We start from the raw sequence: 12,542 nt of genomic DNA, 5'->3' as shown, positions 1-12,542 counted from the left end.
CAGTGAAAGGGAGAGGAGCAGTAAGCACATCTAAAGCTGCTGCCAAGGGTACATCAGATGCCTCCTTCCCTTGTCATTTAGTATTGATATGGACACTTGGCTGCTTTCCAGCCCTGCTCTGATGTGGGCAGAATGCCTTAACTGTAGCACAGGTGATCCTGATTTATCACATATGCCCTTCCCTGGCCTTTCTTCCCCAGTGTTCGACTTTCCCATCCTCTTACATGTATTATTAGAAATGTAGGTGGCTTAGGAAAGTGGAGCAGACTGATTGGGAGACCTGAGGGGCTTTGCTGGCCCAGGGATTTTGCTAGTGCAGCCCACTTCTGCCAAACAGAGACCAAGGTCGAACCCTACTGAGATGCACGCAAATCCTACGGGAATGGGGACTAAAAAGCCAATGAAGCTGGGTAGCACTTGCTGCACTACCACAGCTGGATGATGAGGAAATGGAGTTGGATTTTCTTTATTCACTGTATAGTTGGTATACAATATTAATCTCCTTGTTGAGCAGGGGTATATACACACTGGAAGATGTCTCGGGAGAATGGAGCGTTCTCTTTTGTTCGAGTTCTGTAAAACACTCCATTAGGAGCCACTTTGTTGTGATGTTCTTTCGTTGTCTGAAATATTCATCTCTCTCACTGGAAATTTCCATCTCTGAGAGCTCACCATGAGTTGCGGGGTGGAGGGTTGTATTGTGGCAAAGTTTGAAGGAAGCTTTAGAGGTAGGATGGGATGGGAGCTGAATTTTCAAAGTCACGGTAATTCAAACCGAGGGTACCCACTGAGCCAGCAAACTCAGGGAACCCCAAAACTAACTGCGTAATGCGGTTGCAGATCTTTTTGGATGCAGGGACTTTCCTTTCCAAATCTCTCTTCACTCACTGTCCGGAGTATACGCTTACAGAGGTATTTGTACCAAGTAAAGTATTGGTGGAGAAATGGTATGGGGGAATCAAAGGTCTGAAGATGCTGTTCTAATGCAAGTATTTACAAGAAGAGAGTTAAGATTGCATATCCTACTGCCACTTTTTTATTTCCTAACTTATAAATGCTTAGCCTTGCAAATTTAGTATCGAAAGAGACAGACATGCGGGTAGTGACTACTCTCTCAAGCAGGTTTCCAGAACACTAGCAAAAATTTACTTCAAAAAAAAAAATTGCTAACAGCAGGTTTAAAATGAAATTCCCGGAATCCACGAGAACTCTTTAAAGTTATCATCTAACAACCTTCTCGTCGCAGGTCATCTCTGTTAGAGATTTCAGTTTGCGTGGAGCAGTGAATTAGGGTTTCTGCAGACAAAGATCCTTGTTCAAGAAAGCAATCAAATGTATTTGCTGTTCTTCTGATACAAACTTCTGTTGCTGTTTTAGGATGAATGGTGGAATCACATGTACCCGAACGGTAGTTTAGGGTGTAGCGTCAGATGGAGGACTTCATTTGTATTCCTCCTAGGAGTAAAAATAGGAAATACACCATGCTTTGATTTCCTACCAACGTAACAGCTCTCAAATAGGAGTCTGCAAAGAACTGGTTATTTTAGTGCATTTTGTACGGGTAAGGAACGTTAAAGGAGGTGGAGACTCACCACACGCTTCCTTTCCTACTCTTCCGTCTAAGCAACTGGTGCAGCCGCCCCTGGGATTTGATAGCCTAAATCAAGAGGAGTGGGTCAGCTCCAAGGGGAAAAACATATCCCCAAGATGTCTTCTGCTCCCCAAGAACCAGAGAGAGTACTGTCTTTGTTACGTGGGTGGAAGTCAAAAATGGGTTTTACCTGCATGTGTGATCATGCATTTCCGAGGAAAGAGCGGTCAAGCCTCAGGTACAAGCTTGGACCACCTAGTTTAATGTAGTTGGCTTCAAAAGCCTGTTTGACCTGTTTGAAATGAGCCGCTTTGCCTTTCTTTGTTCGCGGGCGCTGCCAGGAAAAATGCGGGGAACGAACAGATTTGAATAACTATTGCACTAAGAACAAGAAGCTTTACGGCCCCTTGTATGAATCTCATCTCAGGAAAGCTTTTTAGGGCTCTCTTAAAGAGCAGAAAGGATTTAATTATTTCAGATAGCCAGGATGGGTCAAAATTAATCTCGTCCTATGGAGAAGAGGAACAGCTAAATTAACGCTGCCATATTCCTTTGAGTATGGAGATGTTCTTGTGTCTCAGTCCTCAGATGTAACCATTAGAGAAGGTTTCCTCTCAAACCATACTACCAGGGATGAAGCCTTGAGGCAACATATTTTTCATTGTCAAGCAAACGAAAGTCCTCAAAGAGATTTTTTTAATGAAGGTTATTTTTATTTTGTGCTTTTAATGAATTCAGCTGAGCAATTTTAAACCATTTCAGGGTTGTTGTTTTTTTTCTCAAGTGACAGTGAAGTCCCACAAATCTAGTGAGATGCTGGCAATAAAACTACTTAGAAAGTATATAAAATGCCACGGCTGGAATTATTTTGCTGCAGTTCATTGCAGCTATTATGCTCAGCAGCATGATTCCTCATTGTAAGTTCATAAAAGATCTAATGACGGGAAGTTGAGGTTTGCAAAGTTGAATGAAAGTGGAATGCAAATTTGTTACAAAAAGAGCAACTAATGATTGGAACAGTGTACTGAAGACCACGGTAAATGTGCCATCACTTGGAGCCTTTCAATAAAATATTTCATCCAGAAGCTGTTGTAATTAGATGTAGGAAGCACTGCCCAGCATCCGCCATCCTAACGCTACGCAAAAAGTCATACTGGAGGAGAGTTGCTCCTGGGATTAACCTGCAAAAAAGGCGAGTGCGCCATGAAAGTCGTTCTGGGGCTTTACCAAACTAGCTCTTCACGGAGGTGAGTAGCGAGAAAGCTAAATCTGTAGGCAAAAAAATGGAGCGCGACACTGAAGTGGCTTCCCTGAAGGAAGTTCTTCTGATTTTGTGTACAAATCCTTGTGTGGTGTAAACACATTTGTCTTGGTCATCCCTTTTCATCACATGCTGCATCCATACTAGTAAAATAATGCATGGAGTAATATTCAAAACCATTTTTTTGGCTCTTTGTCCTTTCAAACCCTCAGGTTTTGTGGTAAATTTCTTTTGATGTGTATATGAAAAAGAGTGATTCCGGGATTGGAAGGATTGACTTGCAAGAGAAGATTAAAAGACCTGCATATGCAATATGTTACTTATGCATATAACAAGGAGATGTGGAAAGCATCTGCCGGTCTCTGATGGGTGTAAATGCTGGGGGGATGGGGTGTTGCAGTTGGTTGGGCTGCAATTTGTAGCTATGGGTTGTAAAGTTAAATTAAGAGATCACGAGTGAGATGTGAACTGCAGAATTTTTTATTCTTTGTAACGAGACATTTAAAACTCTAGCAAAGTTCTCAAAACCACTCGCTGGAACAGTTCAGCGCTGGCCAGCCCGACGCTGTCAGTGGTGTGGCTGCGCTCTTCCCCTAGCGACCCTGCACTGTACTTATGTGGGTGCTTTTGGTTTGCGTTTCAGGGCTGCTTTCGGCAAAGAGTCAGAAGTTCTCATTGGAAACCTGGGAGATAAGCTGATCCCCCAGCAGGAGATCCTGCGCGACGTCAGCGACCTGAAGGCCTTGGCCAACATGCATGAGAGCCTGGAGTGGTTGGCTGGTCGCACGAAAGTGGCCTTCTCCAGCCTCTCAACCACCCAGAGTAAGTAGCTACCATGGGTCAGGGCCACCTTTGTCTCAGAGGTGGAAACCTAGGTAATTACACTGTAGTGGTGGGAGGGGACCTCCTTTGTACTTGATTTCAAAAAGATCTTACATTCATTGACAAAGTTTGGTTCTGCTGGCTTACAGTTCACTCAACACATCTGTCCTAGGCACGCTCAGTTCTTCAGGGAGCTCAGAGGAACATCGAAAGCAAAGCAGCTCACTCTCCTTCCTTCTGGTGAACGCTATGGCCTGATAGCAGTTCTGATTGCGTGGTGGGCACTGGTGAGGATGCAAGGAGCATCACTTTGCCCATAAGCTCTTACTTGCCTTTCGGGGCTTCCTTGAGTTTTTCAGCAGTCGCTGCTAGTGACATTATACAAGAACGGGTGTCAGTGCTGAGCCGCTGAGACAGGTTTCATTTTCTTTAAAGCATCGCTAGCTCACTGAATATTTAAAATATAGAGAGAGATAAAATAAATTCAGTGGAGAAGCTGAGCGGCTCTTAATGAGGAGTGCCCTGGTGTACATATCAGTGGGGCACTGCTGTTCGCTCTGCGGAGGCACAGGTAACCCTTGCTGAGCTGGGGTGCGGGGAGGACAGGGAGGTGGGAGCCTGGAGACCCCTCTTCTGCTTCTGGCTGTCAGGGGTTGCCTGCGTTGCCTCTGCGAGATCTTTTCACTTCACCATGGTTCAGCTTTCCCTCCTCACCCCAGAGAATATTGATTTTCCTGGCTGGCTGGTGCTAGAGACGTGATTAGCGTGGCTTCTCCTCTTATTGCCGTTATCGGTGTGGTCTGCGCTGGCTCATGTTCGGAGCACGGCTGTGGCTGTGCACCAGCAACCGAGCTCAGCACAAACAGAATCCGCTTTCTGACCGAATCCTTTCTAATAAGAAGTTTTAAGCTGTTTTAATAGCACAAAATACTTTTCAAATAGCATGCCACATGCACCACGATGTTGTGTGGACATCACCAGGTGGCCTCGGCATGATTAATGTCTTGAAAGGTGCAGCACCGTACAGAAGATGATGTCTTTGACCTAACAGCCACCTCGATCCCATGCTGTAGGAGCAGCACTGTGGTCCGTGGGATGCAGCTAAGTGTGATTATTGCTCTTCTCAGAAGCTGAAAATCGTTGGCTCATCGACTTTCTAGCAGTGTGCTTGCCCAGCCGTGCTCTGGGTGCTCGAGTAGCACTCGCCTCTCTTTTCTTCTCAAAAAATTTAGAGATATGCAGCCAGTCAGTTAACTCAATTGGCAGTCTTCCCAGCCATCTCTTTTTAAACAGGCTTTTATGTAATAAATAGACTTTATAATGCCATATCCTTTTATTCTGATCATTTTCAGAGCGTTTTGGTTGTATACTAAGAAACAAATGCTGTTAAGATTTAGATAGTGCACACTGAATAGTACAACAACTCTTAATCCATGTCTCTTAACACTTCTGCTGTTATTAACTCCTGGGGATTTTACTTTAGCTCAGCTGACACCAGTCTAAGCTTTTCTTAGGGGCAGAGGGTTTGGTTCTCACCTGCCTACAGTGACGTTCCCCAAAGCTGTGATGTGCCAGAAGCAGGCCCTAAGGAAGCAGCCGTAAATTTGTTGCAACACTTTGCACTGCGCTAGGTAACGTAGTGTGTTTTACTAACATGGAGCATCCTCTGTTGTCTCCATGCAGGCAGGATGGATTATATTAAATGCAGCTGCCCTAGGCCTGGAAGGAAGCATCTGTTTAATTATAACACAAGGCTGTAGATGAAGAGTAGAGGAGGAGAAGAGCTTAACAGAGAAAAAGGTTGCATGGCTTGGTAGGATACCAGAGTACCAAGGCACATACTGGGGATGGACTGCTTTTTGGCAGCAGTGCTGTCACCCAAAAAAGCACATTGCAGTGGAGCAAGATCCTGGAGGAAGATAGTCACAGAAGAGCAGGTCTGTGGGCAGCCCGCTCTTCTGAACTTGTATGGGAATTCAGCATCGAAGATCACCTCAGTCTTATTTTGGGAGATTCACTGGTGCTAAACAGTTAAGTCTTGTATCTCAGATGAAGTAGTTGTCCCTTGAGAGCAGAGCTTCTCTATGGCTGAGTGACAGTCTCCTGGCTTCTCCTGGCTGAATGACCATGGATCCTTCCCATGGCTTATGGCTCTGCCCTAGAGCAGGGGCCTTTGAGCTCATGCACTCCAGCTGTCTTGGATCACCTTGTTGAGATCCAGAATGATAAGCAGAGTTATACCATCACCTGACACGTAAAGACCCCAAATGTTAGAGGTAGCTTTAAGATTCCTATAACCTGGACTTGAAGTTCTGGATAGCCAAGCAACAAGAAGTGCTGTGCTCTCACGGCGTGTCCTTTGTAACAATATCGAAGCACAGTGGTAAATGCTATTAAAATTCAATAGCCAAATAGTTATTCCCAGAACTTTATTTTAGTTACAGGGGGAGTTATTTTGGCTGAAGTGTTGCACTCTAGCCATCTGCAGTTAGTAGAAATGGAAGCATCATTGATAATTTCAGTTCTAGCTGAAACTCAAAAATTTTTAAAAAATCAATATTTTCCAAACATAAAAGGGTATGTGCATGACTTTCAGGCTTCTGGGAGGATATTACATGCAGCCGTGAATAAACATAAAAACACAAAGTGTAATATTTTACTTGGCAGCATCCTCCTGACAATAAAAATTCATCTTCCTTTGTAATAACTTTATACCGACGCACTAGAATGTCTGTATACAAATGCCAGGAGTATCTGAAACAAGAGGAAGAACTAGCAGTGTTAGGAAATGATAGTGGCTGTTGACCTCATGGTTATAAATGAAACCTGGTGGAATATTTCTCATAAATGGAACATCAATAGAGCTGACTGCAGTCTGTATGGGAGAAAGAAAAAGTGGTGCCGAGGGGCAGAGGTGGTGGTATAAGTCAGAAGTGTTTACAAAGCCAGCAAGCTGCAATGATATACAGGGGAGCGCAATTCTTTGTGGGGAGAATACAAAGAATAAAGAACAGAGGAAAAATGAGATGAGATGTCTGTCTGCTTCCCACCTGGACGGGAGGAGAACAGCAACACAAATGTGCTTGGACTGAGCTGGGAGCTGAAAAGAATTAAACCCACCTAGTATTGTTTCAGAGTCATACAATGTTAATGCCACAGCGCTCAGCTGTCACCCGAGTTGCTCTATTCTCTCCTATGTTGGTTTGATCACCTGAATTTCTGAGCATCTGATTGCTGCTAGCCACAGCATATTAATGAGAGTCAGGGCGAGAGAGAGAGGGAGGGAAGGAAGTAAACTGGCCACAAGTAAGGCTAAACAAAGGATTTTTTTTTCCTACCTTCTACTGAAGCTCACCAAATTCAAACTCAGATCACCATAAGCAGAGCGGGCTCCCTCAGCTCTGCAACCATTCGAAAATTGCCCCGGCTCTTAGCTCATTCCTCGATTTCAGCATTGGTAACCCCAATTTTAAGACATGCAGATGTGAAACCCAGGTTTAATGCAACTGAAATGCTTGGTTCTTTATATACAAGTCTGGAGGCTGCTGTTCCCCCAGCTCGCTGTCGGGAGCTGACTTGGAGCTGTTGGGCAGCTGTTGCCTTCCTTTGAGCAACTCTGTCTTCTGCTTTATTTTACTATTTGGAATAAGTGCTACATTATGGTGTCTATGCTTGAATGAGAGCAGTAATCCCATTAACTGGTAATAATCTCATTAACTGGTAGGAATTTATCATCTGTGCATGCTGCGTGTTGGGCCAATGGATGATGAGTAAATGAAAGCATTACTGAAAAAGTAGGGAGCTGATCTGAGTTGAGTAACAGCCCAACTGGTGCTCCCTTTACGGTAACAACTTGATGTGCATCTTAACTGTGTCACTCTTCAGTCCTGGTATTTGCTATCCTTCACACTGGTATCTGTCTCATTTCATAGCTGAAGTGTGTTTTCCCAACATTTTTGGAGTTTTCCTCGCTGTTAAGAGATGGGCAAGTGTCAGAAGGCAAGCACGTGTCCAGGTTTTTGACCATTTTCCAGAGACCCATTTCTGTTCCAGCTCCTTGGGATTAAATCTTGGCCTCACTCCAGGCATTGTCAAACCTTTCAGTGAGTTACTGAGACCAGAATTTTTGGTGCATTTCCAGAAGTACCTCCATACAATACCTCTGTACAATGCCTCCAGAAATATCTCCAGCAAGTCCATGACATGGTGGTGATAACCCCATTACCCTCCCTCAGAGAAAGTCTGCAGCTTTTCTGGCAGAGTTTCCTTGACTATAGATGGACAATGTATGGGCATAGCTATAAATTTTAGGAAACCAAGAGTGCAGGGTTGAGTACCTATGGAAGTCTTCTGGGAAACCTACTAAAAAGGGGGCTATATTTAGTGGCTTTGTGGCTAGACTGTCAGAAGGCCCCTTACTCCAGATAAAAATTCAATAACCTTTTGCAGTGGATGTGCCACAATTATCACTCATTTAAAAACAGTCTTGCTAATAGAGTGTTTTATCATGCTGGGCAGTCTCTGCATTCTTCATTATTTAGTGTTTGCTAAGCTGATGGCTCTTCCATAGCTCTCCCCTTATCTGCATTCCCTCAGAATTGGATTTTGTATTTTCCAAACCGGTCAGATATGACAAAGTCATTTTCTTCTTCTCTTGTCTTTTGAGGGACTACAAACTTCTTCTTAACAATAACCATTTGGGGATTAAAGTTGCGGGAAGTGGTTGAATTAACTGGGGTAGTCAAAATAATTTAAAATAGGTTATATATGAAAATGGGAGTGAGGTTTCCTCTCCTCTTCCTCTGCTGTTTTTCTCTGCCTTGCCGTACGCAGATGTGTTACGCACACATCCTTTTCCCCTGCCAGAGCTTCAGCCTTTTGAAGCCCTCTGAATATTTTGCAAAAAAAAAAAAAAAAAAAAAAAAGAATTATTATGCATGATGAAGAAGCTGGGACAATCTTTATGTTTCTAGGATCGTTGCATGCTGTGTGTAGGTAGAAAGGTGAAAGATTAGCCATTAGCTCAGCGAGCTGTAGTACCCTTTTGAAGCCTGTTCGGCATCTCATCACTTTGAATTGCTCCAGTCAGCAGTTAATGCCCGGCTGACTGAAATGCCGCGTTTAAAAAGACTCGTTCACATGAAGGCGGACTCGTCTTCCTCTTCTAGGCGGCTTTTTGGAAGTCAGGTGAAGTTTTATATTTGTACAATGTGTCTGTGTCTGTGTATCGGTAAGTAGATGTCCTTGCAGGTGCCCAAAGCTTCGCCAAGTCTGTTATCCTCACTTTCTGTGTGGGCTCTGGTCTTTAATGAAGAAATTTTGGAGTTTTAGTATCTTGACAGGTTGGTCTCAAAGAACAAGGGTCTAGCAGTAGCCCCAAGAAAGACATGTCCTTGCCCACGGAAAGAGCATCCCTTTAGAAAAAGATGCTGAGGCTCAAAGTAGTCAAAGTTGGGAGGTGCATCAGGGAGCCCCAAGAGAGGAAGTATTGGGTTTAGGGTATTGAAAAGAAGGCAGAGGTGGAAAAAAGTCCACGTGTTGCCACGACCCATCTTTTTATTGCGTGCTGTTTGCTGCTTTTCGTAGCCCCCCAGCTCCTGGCTTCAAGCAATTAGCCGAGACCCTTACTGTAAGGGGAAACCACGCACATACCCACACTCTCGTCCCTCCTTCTTCTGCAGAGAAGATCTTCGAAACATGCTTTTTTCTAAAACCAAACTAAACTGATGATTTCTTTGACTGTTCAGCTTGGCCCCGTTCCTGGTTTTTGACCCCAGCTACTCCCTGTCTCCTTCAGCCTCCCTCGGATGTTGCCACAAGAAGCAAAAACCCTTTAAAATGGCAAGATTCAAAGTCTTCTGCATGAGCCGGACTTCAGGTTGGCTTCAGGCTGATCCTGTACATGCAGTGACAGAAAGTAGAAGTTGTACTCTAAATATTTAGAAAAAAAAATGTGCTTACAAGAGATTAAGTTTTGCAGCTCAGCTGTAGTTGCCTAACGGGGGAAGAAGCCCCGTGCTGGAGCTTGGTGCGTGGAGGACCTCCGTTGCGTGGACTCGCGGGCACCTCAAGGAAGCGTTAACTCTGCTGCTCTCTGCAAGCAAGCAAAGCAAACGCGGTGGAGCACCGTTTCTCAGCTGCACGCCCCTCGTTTGGCAGACGCGGAGTGCCGTCGCTCGCTGGAAGCGCGGCGACTTGCGTTAGGCACGAAGCTGATTACCATGTGCGGTTGGGCCAGCTGCACGCGCAATTTGAATGAGAACCGCGGCAACGCCACGCTCGCCCTGGGAAGGAGGGGGGTTAGCACGTGCCGACGACTGTGCGAGGCTTTGCAGCTCTCCCCCGGCCACGTTGCATGGACCCTTTTTTGGGGGGAAGGCAAGGCGCGTCCTCTCGAAGGGTGCAGACTGCTCCTGCTGACCGGGAGCCGTCCTGCCCGCGCCTCTGCGATCAAGCCAGCTGCGACAGCCAGCAGCAGGTTATTTAAGTGATGCCAGTATGTCAGAGCGATACAGATGTCAATATGCAAATAGCCAGATAAATCCCTCTTGGTCTTCTTGAGAAAGCCATCTCCCGTTTGATTCTCATCTCTTTTTTTCCTCTCCCCAAAGCCGTTCAGATTGTACCCTAGGCTGCAGCGCGGCTTTTGTTGCTGTCGTGGGCTTCGTTCTGAAATGCGGCAATTTTCCTAGAGCGCTAGTAATTCCCACTGCCATTTGACTATAATCCAGCAGTTTCCAAATTAGCAGCCTCAGTCTCAAATGGGGTTAGGAACTTGCCAAATTTGATTGCAGAAGCGCTTAGAAGCGAAACCGCAACAAGGACACCGGCAACAAAGCCAAGGAATCGCTGGCTTCATCTGTTGGTGCTGAAGGGTAGAAAGACCATGGCCATGCCCTGAGAGCTGAGTCCGGCTAGGGACACTGTCAGAAGGTATTTTGGTCCATTAGTGTGTTTTTAAGGTGTTATAAAACGCGGAAGTTTATTTGGGGTCTGGCAAGGAGAACTCACTGGGATTTACACTGTGATCAGGGCAGAGCTTGGCCGAAACTTTGGTGTGAGGCGTTCGTGGTTCTGAGGACTTTTCCTACTGATTAGCAATCCACGTAACGACCTTTTTTTTTTATCCAGGATTGCTCCAAAGCGCATTACCTTCGCTATTCGCGGGCACTTCCCCCCCAGAATCAAAGGACGACGTCCGGAAGATGTCGTCACCGCTCGTTCTGCAGATGGGCAGCGCTTGGCCTCGCAGCCTTTCTGATGAGCTGGGGCTTTATCCAGAAGCGAAAGGGAGAAAAAACGGTTGGCGTCGCAGCTTTTTACCAAACAGCGCAGCTTATCTGCCACCGGCTGGCTCTTATTAATGCTAGCACTCAGCATTTGCATTGCATTTTCCAGCCACAGATCTCAGAATACTTTGAAAAGGTTAGTGAGGGGCATTACGGTACCAGGACTATTCTGGGCCACTTAGCATACTGCGTGCCAGCCGTCGCTTTGCCTGGCGCCGTACGCCTCCCGCCACTGAAATCGGCTTTGATGGCTGATAGGAAGCATCCTGCAACGCTCGAGAAAGTGAGGTCTTTAAAAATTGATGGTGGAGCCCCTTTAGACCACTCTGCCGGAGTAAAGGGACTATAATTTACGGTCACTTTTAAGGCGCCTTTCTGCTGGCAGAGTGCTGCAAAAGGGGCCTCGGTACAAATGAAAATCAGGCCCCACGTGGTGGTAAAATTGATGCCTTTCACTGAGTAGTCAGGCCACACTGCGGTGGTGAACTCGGATGGCTCTTTGTGCTTAACCCCAGTGTTTCGGAGGGACTGGATTCAGCTCTTAAAATGTGGCTGTATTTCTCACAAGTCAGCGCTTGGGGACTTTTTGTCTGTCGCGGAACTTGTAGCACATCTTGCTGTATTGATTGCTTATGGGGAACTTTTTTGGAGAGACCTTTGGTTAATAGACAGCCTTATTTAAAAGCCAGATTAAATACGATCGACGCGTGCCTGACCTCAGCAGCAGAAGGGCTTAGTGAATTCTGTTGCTTCATTGTCACAGCAAAAGTGCGTTTCCTTGTAAACCAGAAAAAAACTGCAAATTTCTTCCCAATGCAAAACATCCACCATTAAATTAAAAAGATACGTTTTGAAGGCTCGTATTATCTAATGATGTCCTATTGCTTCGATATAACTTGTTCTAAATGAGTGCTTTCCATTTTAGCTTCTTGAGCATCTAATTTTTGTTGTTTCACTTAAGAGACTGAACAGTTCGTGCTATGCTTTGTAAATGCTAAAAACTTGGTCAGACCCCTTTCTCAGTCATTCTGAGCCTTCCTAATGCAGACCTGTGCATCTTTTTCCATCTCGAGGCAGTGCACACACTGTCTGAAGAGAGATGCCTGCGTCCCAGGCTGATCCCTTTCCAGCTCTGCCGTCCAGACTGATCACGGTGACTCAGTTTGTGTCTATGTGATGGGAACACATGTTCACCCTGCCCATGACCTGTGCTAACCACATAGGTGTGGTTAGTCCTGCAGTAAGCTCAAGACGTGAAGACCTGCTCATGTATTCATTTGGTCTGGGAACTGCTGGTTCAAAGTGGTGCTGGATGTGCTCCTTCAGATACTAGATGGCTTAGAGCAGAAGCAGAGGAAGCCCATAAGAAAAGGTCTTCCTGGGCGTCTTATCTGCATTGCAGTGACTCCAGTCCACACAGCTCCCTCTCGTCAGTCCCACTGCTCAGCTGGTTCCTGTGCTGACGTCTCTTGAGTGTTGCAGAGATGATCAATGCCATCTTTCTGCTACTACGAACACCTTTGTCCACAGAGTGCTTTGGGTTAGCATTTAGACGGGAAATGACAGATGTGCCTCAAGT

General features: G+C 45.5%; 1 protein-coding gene across 2 annotated transcripts in view; it reads left to right on the top strand.

Moving 5' to 3' along the window:
• The window catches only part of EXOC4 (exocyst complex component 4), a 372,538-nt gene that overhangs the window by 308,042 nt on the left and 51,954 nt on the right, over positions 1-12,542 (top strand). For both annotated transcript variants that reach the window (XM_062580328.1, XM_062580320.1), the window contains exon 14: positions 3,496-3,674. In XM_062580328.1, coding sequence (XP_062436312.1) covers positions 3,496-3,674 — 179 coding nt within the window. The remainder of the gene's footprint in view (positions 1-3,495; positions 3,675-12,542) is intronic.

The sequence above is a fragment of the Rhea pennata genome, chromosome 1, assembly GCF_028389875.1.
Source record: "Rhea pennata isolate bPtePen1 chromosome 1, bPtePen1.pri, whole genome shotgun sequence".
Classification (NCBI taxonomy): domain Eukaryota; kingdom Metazoa; phylum Chordata; class Aves; order Rheiformes; family Rheidae; genus Rhea; species Rhea pennata.
Note: the sequence above shows the minus strand (reverse complement) of the source record. Positions and strands in the feature narration are given on the sequence as shown.